General features: G+C 34.5%; 2 protein-coding genes across 2 annotated transcripts; one reads left to right on the top strand and one right to left on the bottom strand.

Moving 5' to 3' along the window:
- The first annotated feature begins 381 nt into the window (after nt 1-381).
- LOC128221615 (uncharacterized) lies at nt 382-3,007 on the top strand. The gene is made up of 4 exons (XM_052930220.1): nt 382-466; nt 1,412-1,471; nt 2,170-2,292; nt 2,712-3,007. Exons 1-4 carry the CDS (start codon nt 382-384, stop codon nt 2,933-2,935), a joined length of 492 nt encoding a protein of 163 aa, XP_052786180.1. The 3' UTR covers nt 2,936-3,007.
- A 1,808-nt stretch (nt 3,008-4,815) lies between these two features.
- Nucleotides 4,816-7,448, bottom strand: LOC128221614 (putative nuclease HARBI1). The gene is made up of 5 exons (XM_052930218.1): nt 7,172-7,448; nt 6,209-6,321; nt 5,899-6,010; nt 5,496-5,592; nt 4,816-5,101 (listed from the first exon to the last, which is right to left on the bottom strand). The coding sequence occupies exons 1-5, from the start codon at nt 7,446-7,448 to the stop codon at nt 4,816-4,818; spliced, it is 885 nt and encodes a 294-aa protein (XP_052786178.1).
- Between the last annotated feature and the right edge of the window lie 8,619 nt (nt 7,449-16,067).

Here is a 16,067-nt window from a genome sequence, read left to right as displayed (position 1 = left end):
GTAAATGTTACCATTTGATGACACGAGGCTAGTTGTAAATGTTAACATTGGATGGCACGAGCCTGTTTGTAAAGGTTACCATTGCATGACACGAACCTAGTTGTAATGACGTTAGTTGTATGACACGAATCCGGTTATATATGTTACAGTTGGATCACACGAGCCTCTTTAAGGGTTACTATTGGATGACAGGAGTCTGGTTGTATGGAAAACCATTGGATCACACGAGTCAAGTTTACCACTGGATGAAACGAGTCTGGTTGGAGAGGTTACCATTGGGTGACACGAGTCTAGTTGTAAATGTTACCATCGGATGACACTAGAATGGATATAAATGATACAATTGGATAACAAGAGTCCTCTTGTTATTGTTACCATTGGATGACACCAGTCGGGTTGGAGAAGTTGCGGTTGGGTGACACGATGCTGGTTGTAAATACTATCATTGGAAGACACGAGGCTGGCTGTAAATGTTATCATTGGATGACACGAAACTGGATATAAATAATGCAATTGGATGACAAGGGCTTTGTAAGAGTATTATCTTGGATGACACATGTTAAGATAGTAACGCTGCCATTTGATGACAGGAGTCTGGCTGTAAGGAATACCATTTGATGGCATGAGTCTGCTTAAAAAGGTAACCATTAGATGACACGAGTCTGCTTAGAAAAGTTACCATTAGATGACACGGGTCTGGTTGTAAGGAATACTTTTGCATCACACGAGTTTGGTGGTAAAGGCTACCATTAGATGACTCAAAGCTGGTAAGAAAGGTTACCATTAGATGACACGAATCTGTTGGTAAGGAATACCATTAGAAGACACGAGTCTGTTGGTAAGGAATACCATTAGATGACACGAGTCTGTTGGTAAGGAATACCATTAGAATACACGAGTCTGGTTGAAAGGAATATCATTTGATGACACAAGTTTTGTTGTAAAGGTTACCATTAGATGGCAAGAGTCTGGTTGTAAAATACCATTGGATTACACGAGGCTGGTTGAAAATGTTACTATTCGATGACAGGAGGATGGTTGTAAAGGTTATCATCGGATGACACGAGTCTGGATATAAATTATACAATATGATGACAAGGGGCCTGTAAGAAAGGATACTCTTCAATGAAACATGTTGAGATAGTAACGTTGCAGTTGGATGACACCAGTCTTGTTATAAAGGTTACCATTGGATGACAGGAGCCTAGTTGTTAAGGTTACCATTAGATGACAGGAGTCTGGTTGTAAGAGCATTATTGGATGACACGAGTCTGGTTGTAAACGTTTCCATAGGATGACATGGAAACAATGTAAAAAAAATATTTAACATGGCACAATCTAGTTTACACTGTATTGCATGACGTTTTGTAGCTATAAGAACCATTAATAGGGAAACAAATCTTATTTTCAGTGATAGAGCCTGTGGAAGATGCTGCCAGTGTTGCAGATTTGGTTGTGCAACAAGCACCAAGTAAGAGTCTTATATTCTACTTTTATGAGGCCTTTTATATTAAAGTTCAGTTTGTCTTGATAAATGATAGTCAGGATTTTTTTTGAGGGCACCTTTCTTATAATCAATGTTAAAGAATAAGGAGGGCTATACTACTCGTCCCAGCGTCGGCGTCTGGTTAAAGTTTTAAGGTAAATTTTGGGATTTAGGGATTTTCCCTTATAAGTCTAATATCCTTCCTTTAATTGACTTAATATTAATAATAGAAAAAGGGTTGGTATTGAATAACCTAAGTAAGGGTCTACATATTGTGACCAAACTTGGTATATAGGAAGAGTTTATAGAGACCTTTCCTGATATTGTGTTTTGGGTTTGTCGAGTCTTATGACAGCTTTTGTTAGTTACCTTCTTCTCTCATCTTTAATTTCTACATGTAGAATGATATCAATTGAAGTGATGTTTAGTTTTTGTACACAGTACATGTTTTTTTATAGTATGTTACCATTGCCTCCAGTTCAGATGTAGTATAGCATCCTAAAGGGGGTTAGAATGTTTTCTAAAGAAAGAAAGTCAATAATTTGAGTGAAAATTGTCAATATCTTCACAAGTGGTACTGCTCGGTACTCTATGTTCTGTCCAATTACTTTTCATAATCTAATATGAGAGTAAGTTTTACACATTTTCTTATACATCACTTTAACTTTGCATGAACATTTCAGTGACAGAGAGTAAGCACATCAGCACGCATCAAGAAACAGTGTCAGTTCAGGCCATTGAACATCCAAGTGTGTCCCATGAACACCCAGATGAACCCAGAGTGATGCAGACAAATACAAAGAAACGTAAACCATTTGTATAACTAATTGTTTTGATATGTTTCTATGAGTACATTTTCAACGGTATATTCATATTTAACATAAAATCAGGAACATAGGATATATATGTATATCATTCAATTCATAAATATTAAACACTTACAAGAAAGGATGAATGGCATAATATGGATGCAGATGAAATTTGGTTAAAAAATAAAACATATTAATTTTAGTTGTTAACTGCCTTTTGCATTTGAAAGATATATTTCTTTTCAAAATTGGTGTTCTTAATGCCTTATTTCATTTTCAAATCATCAACAGCAATATATGCATGTTTTTAGAGTAAATTTGTTTCATTATAATCCAGGCTAAGGAATATTTGCATTTTTGTTGTGTACATTATAAATGTATAAACTTAAAAACAAAAATACACAATTTCTTCATAGGTCGTAGGAAGTGCATGGATAGGATTGAGCTCACCGAGGAGCTTCATGACCTTGAAGTTTGCAGAGCAAGAAAGGAGATTGAACTTTTAGATTTAAAAATAGCTCAACAACGTGAACTTTTCCAATTGAAAAAATCTGTTCTGGAGAATGCCATGCGAAATGCCAACATGGATTTCAACATAACTTTTCCAGGATTAGGAAATGAAAGTTACAATTTTTCATAAAATCTCTTTTTGAATGCAGTATAAATTATTAAAGCTGCACTCTCACACATTTACCATTTTCACAACTTTTTCATGTTTTGTCTTGGAAAGGACAAATTTTTGCGTATGTTTCTGCAAACAAGTGATATAAGATTGCTCTCAAAAAAATAATTAGATCATAGATTTCAATATTTCTGTTCGAAAATTAATATTTCATGGTTGAAATGCATAAAACATCAATTTTTGCACTTGATTATAAAAATATGTGATCTAATTTTTGTCATGAATCTCATATAACTGGTTCCCATGGATTTTCACAAAAATTGGCTCGTTCCAAGATAAAAAATAAAAAAAACTTGTTCAAACTGTGACAGTGCAGCTTTAAAGATCCACTCTTACTCCTAGATAATATTTACCACACTCCATGATATTGTTTTAATATTCCAAAAAGGATGAATAGATGTCTAAAACAATTTATTTAATGAAAGATACTGAGTTTAATTTGAAAGAAATGAACATTTAACAAGTTATTTCTTCATACTAAGACTTAAGTAGACCATAGTAAATATTTTAACATTCACCAATCATTTACCGTAATATCAGTTTGAGCTACTCATTTGTTCTTCAACATATACAACATGTGTTATTGAGATGGAAATTATCCTTTATTATTAAATATGTAGAAGTCCTTTCTCTGATGATGTATCTAAAATCATTTTGATGGAAAGTATTTACAATAAAAAAATCTTAATTGTGTAATAGATATAAGTCTACATTAAATTGTAATACATTTATTGTTTCAACTTGAATGTCTAGGTTATTTTAGTCATTGGTATTATATGGGGTATTACTGTTGATATATCATATCTTACAATAATTTCATGAAGTTTTACTTTGTTCAATACAACTCAAATACAATTGTGTAAATTTGACCGAGTGGACTCAGGCAACAGTTTCAGAAAGAATTACACTATTGCATTATGATGAACAAAATGTGCAAAATAACTGTTACAGTAAAAATGAGCAGAGCAAATTTTGCTAAAATCAATATTGTGTTAAGCAAACCATTACAAAAAACAAAGATGAGAAATAATGCTGATATCTTTTACAAATCAATAACAGAACTGTGATGTGACATAAACAGTATACATTCTTTACTCAATACACACCATGAAACTGAATGTTACTGTTTAAATGAAGTTGAAAATATCACTTTTTGCTTATAAACTATTGCAAAAGAGCATATAAAATCAAAAACAATCTGTAACAATTCAGATAACATAATTGTATAATATTGTTTTTCATTTCATTTCATGGAACCTCACTTTACTGTAATATCTGATTGTTAATGTTGTGTTATTATCAGTCTTCCATTTGGTAAAGTTACATAGTTATAATGAATTGTTTGTTAAACTGACATTTATTTATGTGTTAATGAATAAGAAATACAATCGGTGATAGATGTTCAAAGTGATCTCCTCAACTTACACTTTTGCCATTAAATGTATAACACATGTTTTATGTAGTTTCTCCTATTGTTAAACATGTTAAACATGGACTTACAGCTACATAAAGTATAAAAGTTTTTTTTTCAATTCATCTATAGATAAATATAGCCAGTTAATGTCTTAAAGGAACCTGTTGTCTTCAATGCATATCCCTGTTAAGTAGCTTTGCATATTACATTCAATAATTGGTATTATCAAAGATATTAAAGCTGCATTCTCACAGATTGAACGTTTTGAATTATTATTTTTTATCTTGGAACGAGCCAATTTTTGAAAATCCAAAATATAAAAATGAGATGTTTTCTGCTTATTTCTTAAATAGTTAGTCACTATTGCACTGAAATATGAAATTCTACACGTACAACAATGACAAATGATTGACAGGGTGATTGTTCAAACAGCAAAGTGCCTTTGGGTAATATAATCCCTTTGGGTTCGCCCATTAACATCAACACCTTGGTTGTCCACTTGTGGCATGTCATCATCCTCGTATGTTTGGCGTCCATACACATCTCCATGCTCAAGACCAAAGTTGTGCAACATTGCACATGAGGCAACATAAACAGCCGCTCTGTCTGGTGTCGTTCTTATTCCGTATTTCAGTACTGTGAAGCGCCTCTTCAGCATTCCAAATGTTTGTTCTATGAGCACTCTGGTGCGGCACAAAGCTGTGTTGAATCTGAAAATATCAGAAATACTTAAAGGCTGCACAAGATTTACTTTTGATATTATTTCCCTGGATTGTGATCAATGATAAATGTCGTGAAATTTGCCAGCAACATTCACCATTTTTTTGAACGTAAGCAGTTCATAATGCAGGACGTCAGCTGTCCATATTATAGGACGTCAACATTCCATATGATACTTCTGGGCAGGTCCGACTGACCAAAAAACTTGAAATGGACCACTGATGTCATTTATTTTTTATTAAAATGCATTGCTAAATAAACATTATGTGAACAAAAAAGAGACAGATGTATGAGATCATAATTATACAGGTAAAATATCATCTGATATTCACTGATGTGATAGAAAACAATTATCAATGAATATACTTGATTTTTTATCAATACCTTTCCTCCGACAGATTTCTAGGATTCGCATAGGGTGTCATGAGGTATTTTCGACATGGGTACCCACTGTCCCCAAGCAGCAGTCCATCAATCTGTCCTGCGAAGAGAAAAATTCATATCACTTATCTGTAATACTTTTAAAAGCCGACTTATTTTATATTCATATTTTGATGTTTTCACTTTGGTTCGTACATAAAAAAAAGTTAAGAAAATTTCATTCAATATTTCATAAAGTTCAGGACTGAAGTTGGTAATATCAGTAAACACACACACAGTATCATAAATGTGTGAACCAATCGCGGAATCAGCAAATGTTAATAGCAAACAGGGTTACTGTATGTATGGAAGTATTCATGTTATCACATCAGAAACCTGCAGCTTCCTCTAAGTCAAATGCACTTACCAGTCTCCAACTTTTGGCACAAGATCCCCTCCGAGAACATTCGACTGTCATGCACAGATCCCGGCCATTTAGCAATAGCATCAGTTATCCTGTAATTTGCATCACATACCATCTGAAAGATAACAAGTACAAGTTAGTGACCATATTTTCACCATTATTAGATCCTAGATGAAGAATCCAAATATGATTGTTTTGTTTCTTGACCAACAGTTTTTAATGTTAAAACAAGCTTCAACATAGGAACAAGTATTGGTTTCAGAAAAAGATTTCCAAAATGAATCGAAAACATATAAAATTAAGATTTTCATACCTGTACATTAAGGGAATGATAGCCCTTTCTATTCACATAATCTGCCTCGTTGTCTGGTGGTGCCTGTATCTTGACATGAGTGCCATCAACTGCTCCGACTACATTTGGTAAACCTTGTATGGAAAAAATACAAATTTTATCAAATACTGAATAGAAATATGATAGTAATTTCAAAAGTAAAAAACTTACCACACTTTCCACACAAATCCTGTAATCCATTTATGGCACCTTCAGTGCTATAAATTAGCTGGGTTGAATTATCAGTAATTGACCAAAAACAACATAATTTTATTACATTGTTTCAAATCAAAAACTAATTAATATTAATCTGTACAGTAGCATAAACTTCTCATGATGGTACATTTATCCACCAGGCACAATCTTTAAAAACACACTCCAAGTTATGTTCCAGTCAATTGTAACCACGGCCCCCCTCCCCTGGTCTAGGGAATAGCTGGGATGTTGACTTTCGGTCCCGCAAACCAGGCTAAAATCTCCGCCCTAAGGGGATGAACAGATGGTAAATCCCCGCCAAATGCCCCTGCATCCTAGGTAAGGCCCATTCACCGCTATATTTGAAGCGAAGACAAAACCACTGCATTCACTCGACACTGCGGGGCCACATGAAAGGTAAAAACACGGTCCATTTCCCCGGCTATCCCCGGACCTCGGGGGCCGTGGTTACATTTGACTGGTGCATTAAAAAAATTCCACAAACGTTACAACACAGAATGTCGACAAAAATAAATGTTTAAGTCCACATGCTTTGTCATCATAAATTTAGTGTCTTTGTTGTGATTGATTCTTTTTAATAAATCCACAAATACGATATTGCTCATCAACTTCAAAAAATAAATCAGAAATCCAAATCAATAAAATGACATTTCCGTCCGAGTCACCTCAAAATATTTGGCTGTGTAATCAGCAAAGAAGTACATCAAAACAAGAAAAAGCCAAACTTACCGGCGACACTGTAAAACTTTCGTTTTACACTTTCAATTTCCAACCCCGTTGGAAATTTAACGTATCTGTTTAACAGTCCTGCAAGGATAACAGATACGGCATGAATTGCCTTGCCGACAGCCGACCTAGACACGCCATGAGCCTGTGCAATTACGATGTGATGCGCTCCGGTTGCAAAAAACTGAAGGCAGCACAATACCGTCAGGAGAGGGGGGAGCGGATTGTTCCTCATCGTCGCTGTACCGATCGTTGGCTCCACGATTCCAACTAATATCATGATTGAGTCCGGAAAAAATCTATATCTTTTCCGGACATTCTCTACATCTAAAATCTCTAAAGGGTTGTTTCTGTCGGTAAATACACGCGGTCGACGAGGCAACCTAAATCTACGATACCGGTAATATCTGTCAAGTTGTCTGTCCGCCATGACAGTTGAGATTTACTTCACGTGAGACAGCTACGTAGTAGACTCACGTTTTCAGACTCAGTCTCAATGATTTGAGTCAGAGTCTGAGTCTCTTTGTAAACACCGTTAAAGAAATAGAGTCTGTAATAAGTGAGTGTGAGTCCAGACTCAGACTTGAGACCGTTCGTAATCACGGCCCCAGAACATTACCATTTATGTCAAATATAATGTTGCCGTGAACACTGTGTTGATAACTTTTAGGACTATTGTGAGAATGGATATCCATTAATTATTGCTGACCGCTCCAAAGGTTTGCCCCTCAATGTATATTTATAAACGTATGTCTATCTCTTTATAATGCCAATTCCTCTTCCAACATGAACGGTGCCCGTCGTATGTGTCGCTTTTATTTTTAATAAAATCTTTTTATTTGTTCCCAGTTTTTTAGTACAATAATCCTTTTTATTACGAAACTCTATGATCAAACAGTTTTAAAACTTTTATTTTCTAAGGCAGACTGTGTGTGATGCTCATAGTTTCAAACAATGACTGCATCGTATCTTTGAAAAGTTTTTGCATTAGGTACTCTGAATTGCATTCCTCCGTCTGCAGATAGAGTTGGGATCTCTAATCATTAGAGTACTTGGGGTTTAACAATTAGTTTATTATTATTTGTTTTATTATTAAGTTGCCTCCAGTTAATGCATACTTTGATAAGATTTAACTTTTACGTTTTTTTCTTTATTCAGGATTGTTGGGATAAGAGTGAGGTTTATTCACATAAACTTGTTTAAGCCCCCAGTAAATTAACATTTTACTGACCGATCCAAGGTCGGTACCTAACAATCCATGATAAACATACCTATTTTTTATACAGTATGTATGCATTGTGCTGTTTGTGGAGTTTGGTGCTGTTGTTCTTGTTTGTGATGATTTGTTTTTGTGATCTCTGTCTTTGGCGTCTACCCTACGCCATCAAACGGAGTTTATGTTTAAACTTTGGCTACTGAGCGTATTTCTGTAGTTTTTCAAGTATAAAAAGAGATCTCAACTAAAAAGTGATTGGTGCTCTGGTAAAAAGATTAAAACATTGCTCGCTTATCTGATGCTAAATGGTTGCAGCATCCATCTTGAATGTGTTTGGGGTGGGGATAGTCACAATATAATTTGACAAACTGTTCCAAAGTACAACCGAGTGAGGATAGAATGAAATTTGAGATAGGTGGTATTAACTTGAATTTGTCTTAAACATAGTGGATGCATTAGTCTGGTTAATCACATTTGTGTTTGAATAGAGTTTTGCAGAGTAATAGCAACATGATGACGGCTTGTGCTGTAAAACATTTAAAGTCGTAAATCTAGTCTACGTTGTTCGAGTGAGCGCCAACCAAGACGTTCCTGTTTGTTTGTTACACTGGAAGGAGGAGATAAGTCATGTTTAACCCAACAAATAGACCGACGTTGAACCATTTCAATTGTATTGGGGTATGATTTTGGGTTTGTGTGCCAAATTGTGCTTGCATATTCTTACTATGGACGGACTATGGTAAGATATTTAGCACTTGAAACTGATTCTAGGATCTGGTCATGGAGTATAAACGGATTTCTGATGATATATTTATTCCTTGTTATGTGCAGAACTTGACACTCGGAGGGAATAAACTCCATATCCCAATCATTTTCCCATTTTTCCTGTTATTTGAGGTCATTTATCAGGAAAAAACAAAGGGACCCAGTACAGAGCTCTGGGCTACACCAGATGTTACGGGTACTTTTTTCAGAATGATCACGATCCAAGACTACTGCCTAATTTCTACGAAGGAGGAAAGCCTCAGACCACTTGAGAACCAGTGGAAAACACCATAATCCTGAAGTTTGAAGAAAAGTTTAAGGTGATTTACCTTGTCAGAAACTTTGCTGAAGTCCAAAAGAATTAAGTCTGTTTGATTGTCTGATGAAGTGATTCTTACAAGATCGTCGGCCAGCTCAATAAGTTGAGTTTCGCATGAGCGCTTTTCTCGGAAACCACGTTGAAAGTAATAGAGAATATTATGTTCGGTCAGATGTGCAGAGGGATTTAAAGCAATAATGTGTTCTAATGATTTGCATAAAATACATGTTGAACGAAGACTGTAAAAACATCAGCACTCTCATTTCTCAACTCTTTAAGAACAAGAGGGCTTATACGGTCTGGTCCAGCAGCTTTGTCTGGTTTAAATTGGCAAGAAGAGTTTCAGTATGTCATTTCTGTGAATGGTAATATCCCTCATTTGCAACAACAAGGACTCTCAATGTCTGCAAACAATCTTGTTTGAGAGAAAGAGGTGATGTTTTTAAAAACACCGGTTAAAATGTGTTATTGAGATGTTTGCTTTTTCAGTGTTTGCAGATTTCAAGCTATCCGTAACAAGATCTGTGTTGTGTTGGCGTTATGTTTCTATCGTTTTTCAGTGTATGATAAGTGTGCCTTTTAGTGTATGATACGTGTGCCTTTCAGTGTATGATACTTGTGCCTATGATACGTTATCCCTGCCGTTTCCATTGTAGAAATATCGAAATCAAAAGTAATAGCAAGTTCAGGTATGAAGGAGTCAAATCCTCAAATGACTGAAGCTATTTTGATGACGGTATGGTTTGTTTGTGGTTTGTGGTGTATGAATTTGTGTATGTGGTGTAAGTTTGTGTGTGATGTTTGCATTTGTAAATACTGTGATATTAATATATTTGTGTCTATAGCTCATTGTCTTCATTGTCTTTTGGGGCCCTTGCTCTGTGCCCCTGTATAGGGTTTATGTTTTGCATTTTTGACGCTTGTCCCTGTAATTTTTGTATTATTAAATTATCTGAATATTTTTCTATAAGCTTCTAAAATTGCTACTCCGATACGATTCATTATTAAAGGGTGTATTAAGTTTTCATATAAACATTGTTTGAAAAAGTAACATTTTTGTTAATATATGAGTTATATTTATTACATTATGCAATTTAGGCTACTGATAGTCTCTGTCTTCTTACAGATCAAATGCTTTTTGATTATTAGTAAATCTTGAATCTGATAGCAGGTCATCGATACCGGAATTTATCCAGACAAAATCCGTTTCAGTTAAGCAACGGTATCGACCCGGTACCTCCCACAATGATAACGGCTTATCCAAATATCGACACCGGATACCTGGGTCCAGCATGACCCAACTATCATAAAATAACATAAGAGAAAATCATACAACAGTACATAAAAAAACATATTTCAACATGCGACATGCATATCTGTATTTGGGGAAAATTCACATACTAGTTATTTTTATAAACGGCTCGGAAGGATCTTCCACGAATGAGACAAATTTCGTAACACGGATGAAGGAGAAATTAATTGATATACGTTCAGCGCTTAGTAGCAAAAATCAAACTTCACCTTTGCTAATTGCCAACAGTTCTATGATTTAAGCTCGACTATTCGAAAAATACGGAGAGCTTTTCTCCTCACCATAGCTTCAGTGTCACACCAGGTTAAAACTTGTGCATGCAAGTATCAACATTGTTTGCGGTAAAGAGTTAGGCACGTTTTGACTGCCTTTATTGTATTGTGCTGCTGAGGCGGAGAGAAAACAAAAAGCCGTGCATACTTTGACTGTTTGCAACGTATACTTTATAATAATAAAGTAATGATTATGCCTTGTTAAGGGAAGTTTAATATCAGGACAATTATTTAACATTGAAGGTATTTGGTTGTTAGTTGATTCTTATTTGTTTTAGCTCTATTGTGACAATATTACATTGCTTACTGTATACACTCAAGTTCGTGAAACCCATTTTAAGCGGCCATAAGAAAATATCCCTGGTCAGACTGGAACCAACAACTGATTTGGTGACAGGAAGACACGTATACCTCTTGACCCATCACTCCCAGGGCATCTCGTTAAAGCTGCACTCTCACATATTAACTGTTTAGACCTTTTTAATTTCTATTGCACCAATGCCATCAATTCAGTCATAAATGATACTAGTAACTCACAAAAGAACAGATCTCATTGTTTTGGAAAAACTGCCGAATATTTCATTTTTCTTTAAGTGCTAATAAAGCTTTTATCCATATAGCACCATTTTCGAACGTTGATATTTATACTGCAATCTGCTTTTATGTCAGCAGTCCTATACCACTTTTCTAAACACTGACGCAAAAATTGGCTTATTTCAAGACAAAAAAAATAAAACAAAAGTTGTCAAAACAATCAATCTGTGAGAAAGCAGCGTTAATAACCAACGCGGTGGCCCGGTTACTAAAACATTTATTATTGAACATGTTTTGATATAGATGGTCTAGTTTGTTTAATTGTGACGTTGCGCGTCTAGTGTTTATTATTTAGTTATGTTATTTATGTTAGGCTTTAACCTGTTTGGTTTGGCTTGTTCTTTTGCATTCCCCGCTTTATTAACCTTTTCCCTTTATCGGATTAAACTCATTCTCAAAACCATCTTATAAAGTAAATATTAGATTAGACACTGTTTTCATCGTAAGAAATCACCAAATTTATAAAGTACAGTCGTGCCCAGTCTTGCTCAAAAAGAAAACATTAAACTAGACATTGTTTTCATTGTTGAAACTCACTTAATTCATAGCTTACGCATTTAAAATACAGTCATGCCAAGTCAAGCTTAAAGATAAAAAGCTTTTCAGCAAATTTGTAGCTCTCATATTCACCCGATATGGACTTTTGTAGTAGGATATTTGTCATTGGAAAACCCAAGGCCTTAACAAAATATGTTTGTTTCGGGTAATAGAAAATTTGGTCTTTCCATCATAAACACATTTTTAAACATAAACTGTCATTAGTTTTGTACACAATAAAGCTATATGATAAGAGCAATATATGAGCGATACTTGCAGGAAATGGCGCTATTTGCAAAGAAAAAATGATCTTGGCATAATGAAATTTGAAAAGAAAATATATAATATAAAATGTTATCACTATCTATCCTACCATGTAAATTGGGTAATGTAGCAAAGAAACATATTTTTAGGCCCAATATGCATACATTTACTCTGTGAATATTTCACCTTACGATCTTGCAACGAGCATAAGACAACATATGATAAGATCCGGAATATAGGTTAAATATCTAGTAAGTGTCCACAATCAAAATGAACGTTTGTTTGCAAAATCAATTACAAGTGACAGATAAGCTCTTAATAAAGCTACACATTATTGTAACCATAAACACATAATTATTTCATTCGATAGAACGTTCGTTCGATACGTGCTTTTATAAGCTGAAAGTTTATGCTTCATGATCATTGATATAAACTTTACATTCATCGACGCGCACAGGTAAGAGAGGTTATATTCGGATCATTGCTTAAAGTATTAATAGAGAACTTTTGTAGGCTTATAAAGTAATTTTGGCTCCAATACATATTACATCTAGGTTAATGTAAACAAAACGCCCAGGCAAAAATAGCAATGCGTCATCAGTCGAGGAATTCCGTGATCTATATTTAAATTGAATCATGCATTATTAGCTTTTACCATTTAAGGCAGTAAGGTATTGGAAAGTAATTATCTGTTATTTTAGGTTTTACTTATGTATGAGACGCGGATGTTCTTTTAAGCAAGGTCAATAAGTGATCAAAGCGGAGTAAAGTGTTTAGCAAATATCAAAATATATCCTCAAGGTTAAATGTGTGTTAAAATTTGCAATTCAATAATGACTTACATAATTATTGTTTTCGTTTTGGCCTTGAAAAAATAAGGGTAATTCCCTCAGGGAAACTTTGATATGGTTTCCCATAAAGATTTTATAAAATTCAATTTCTGAAAATAATTGTAAAATATTTGGAAAACAGCACTGGTTATTTTCACAATGTAGGTCACATTCATGGCTAGTCTTAAATAATAGGACAATATTTAAAGTGTAGAATCATCATGCTTTAGGTGCCTGTCGCCTGTTGCCTTTCATGTTAAAAATGTTAAATACAATTTTGGTTATATGATATTTCAGTGATTATTGGACTGAAGGACTTATTGATCCGTATCATAAAAAGGGTAGAGTAAGCGACCCGAACAACTTTATGGTTATAACATTATTCAGCGTCATCGGGAAATTATTTATTAATTATCTATTTATTTGATTTATACTCGGTTATCAATTTGGTCAGAACGCTGCCAAGTCCTTTTAGAAACACAAGCAGGTTTAAGAGCTTCAACAGGAACCACTGATAACGTTATTCCTTTGCATGGACTAATAACCTATACTATCAATCAAAACAAGCAGTTATTTTGTACTTTTTTTGACTTTACTAAATCCTTCGACTATATTGAAAGAAACTTAATATTATATTAGATAGTTAAACATATGTACTAACGTATACGTATTTTAATTTTAAGGGTTATACTACTTTTCTTTGTCAAACATTGTGAAATATCTCTTAAAATAGATACATGCAATGGTATGCTAAACTCAAAAATTGAATACTAAGTACAAATACAATCATCGAAGGTGTCGTGTCGTTCAATATTAAAAGTATATTTAAAACCATCCGATATTATCCGTGTGCATGTACTGGGCTCTATTGTGTATGCTATTTTTATTTAAGACCTCACGTTTACAATCTGCCAAATATCAATAGGCAAAGTACATCTACATTACCCATTTAAATGAAATTATTACGCAATATGCGGAAATACTGTACTATGACTTAATATTTAACTGTAAAATATAACGCTTGTCAAATGCGTCGTAAAATGTGGATTACATCATGTGTGCAATGTCATTTGTATTCTAGATGGTCTGTTGTTGTTTTCAAAGACAAAACGGTCGAGGTAAAGTGGCCGTTATGTGGACGTCGGCGTCGTAGTGTAAACTGTTTAACCTTTGCTATTTCCGTTTAAGATATTTGGTACACATAATGCCAGATACAATACACACATTTATAGCAAGGTCCTTACTCTGACTTTATTTATTTTTAACTAATGTCCCTTTATTAACTAATCAAAACAGACGAGCATTGGCGTTCACTCTTTGGCCAGCTGTTCATGTAAAAAGGACCAGCAGGTTATATCGATTAACAGACATCCATTCCTCGTTGATGATAATGTTTGGGTCGCTGTCCTTTGCCCGTAAAGATAATAGTTTCGTCACCTTCCTTTGCTCGCTGATGATAATTTTTCTGTCTCCCTCCATTTCCTGTTGATGATGATGTTTGCGTGGCCGTACATACTACTGTAAAATGAAAATGTATAAAGGAATGATTTTCTTATTTGTACGAACTCATTGTTTCTAAATGGTATAACCTTGCAGATATTGGAACACAACACACTGGCTTGATAATTTGTATTATAAGGAAGTTGTAAACACCTGAATATGCAATACTTGGGAGATATTTAGAACAAGGACATCATTGCATGAGCTGAATTTAACATTTAACCAATGTCCGTCTTCCCTCTCTGACTCTACTTAATCTGTAACCGAGGGTCTGTGCTAATTTTCTTCAATTTCAAAATGGATATTTCACGTATTGACCTAACTAGCAAACTCAAACTGTTGAAACCTTTTATTTAGGAGTATACTTTTATTGTTTTAACGGGTATTTATCTCGTCATGTATTTGTTCAGGATGCATTTATGAAGCCTGCCAGGAAATTAATGACTTGTTCCGTTGCTTGTCTCTAAAGTAAAATAATTACAACGATGTTTCCCTGGCAAATTATGCTAAATAAAGTAAAGTTATTTTTAAAACCAGATCATCTTATCTATGAAAGCTCAAATCATTTATTTTGATTCGTTTTTGTCAGGTCCTTTGAAAACATGGCTATTGAGCGTTCAATAGATTTTCTGAATGCGACATTTTCTTCTGTCGTGATCAAGTGTTAGGTATGCATAGCTCATGGTAAAGGCCAAGATTGACACGATTAAATCCAATAATCTGCACTAATTGCCTTAGATAATGTATATATTCCGTTCAACTCGAACAAAAGGTCAAAGTATTTTGAGTTCTCCTATGTAGAAGAACATGCGACATTTTAGTTTAAAGTTAACGAGTAAATAAACAAAAGTATACTAATAATGGATAACATAATAATAACATGAACTACATAACTCTTATTAAACAAGGCGGGCCATGAAACATTAAGTATTTTTAAGCGAAAGGTTTGTTTGTCTGTACATGTCAATGTTCGAAATTGTCGGTCTCCTCTTACTTCTTTTGAGGGCTTTGCTTTAAACTTGAAAATAGGTCCGCTCATCTGTGTCCCTCTTTACCAGAATTATGGCCCATTTTAATTGTTTAAGTAATGTGAATAATTTAATATATCGGATTGTGGTAAAGAGTTGTTGTTTTATAGTTTGATAAAGAATGCTGAGTCCAAGTTTGCTTATTTGTCAGACTGTTCATCTAAATTTGAAGCCACAGGGCTTGCCAAGGGAGCTTACCCCTGATTTAAACCAAACTTTTAGACACAACTCACATTTTGCACTTGTCTTTAAATTTATGACA

This window comes from Mya arenaria, chromosome 16, assembly GCF_026914265.1.
Source record: "Mya arenaria isolate MELC-2E11 chromosome 16, ASM2691426v1".
NCBI lineage: Eukaryota > Metazoa > Mollusca > Bivalvia > Myida > Myidae > Mya > Mya arenaria.
Note: the sequence above shows the minus strand (reverse complement) of the source record. Positions and strands in the feature narration are given on the sequence as shown.

Excerpts from the sequence above, each read along its gene's own strand:
- LOC128221615 (XM_052930220.1), top strand. The coding sequence starts at position 382 with ATGACACCAGTCGGGTTGGAGAAGTTGCGGTTGGGTGACACGATGCTG. Across the intron at positions 467-1,411 it reads TGGAAGACACGAGGCTGGCT|TGATAGAGCCTGTGGAAGAT; the intron begins GTAAATGTTATC and ends TCTTATTTTCAG. Across the intron at positions 2,293-2,711 it reads GCAGACAAATACAAAGAAAC|GTCGTAGGAAGTGCATGGAT; the intron begins GTAAACCATTTG and ends ATTTCTTCATAG.
- LOC128221614 (XM_052930218.1), bottom strand. The coding sequence starts at position 7,448 with ATGATATTAGTTGGAATCGTGGAGCCAACGATCGGTACAGCGACGATG. Across the intron at positions 6,322-7,171 it reads AAAGTTTTACAGTGTCGCCG|GTTTACCAAATGTAGTCGGA; the intron begins GTAAGTTTGGCT and ends TTTCCATACAAG. Across the intron at positions 5,593-5,898 it reads GTGCCAAAAGTTGGAGACTG|GACAGATTGATGGACTGCTG; the intron begins GTAAGTGCATTT and ends TTCTCTTCGCAG.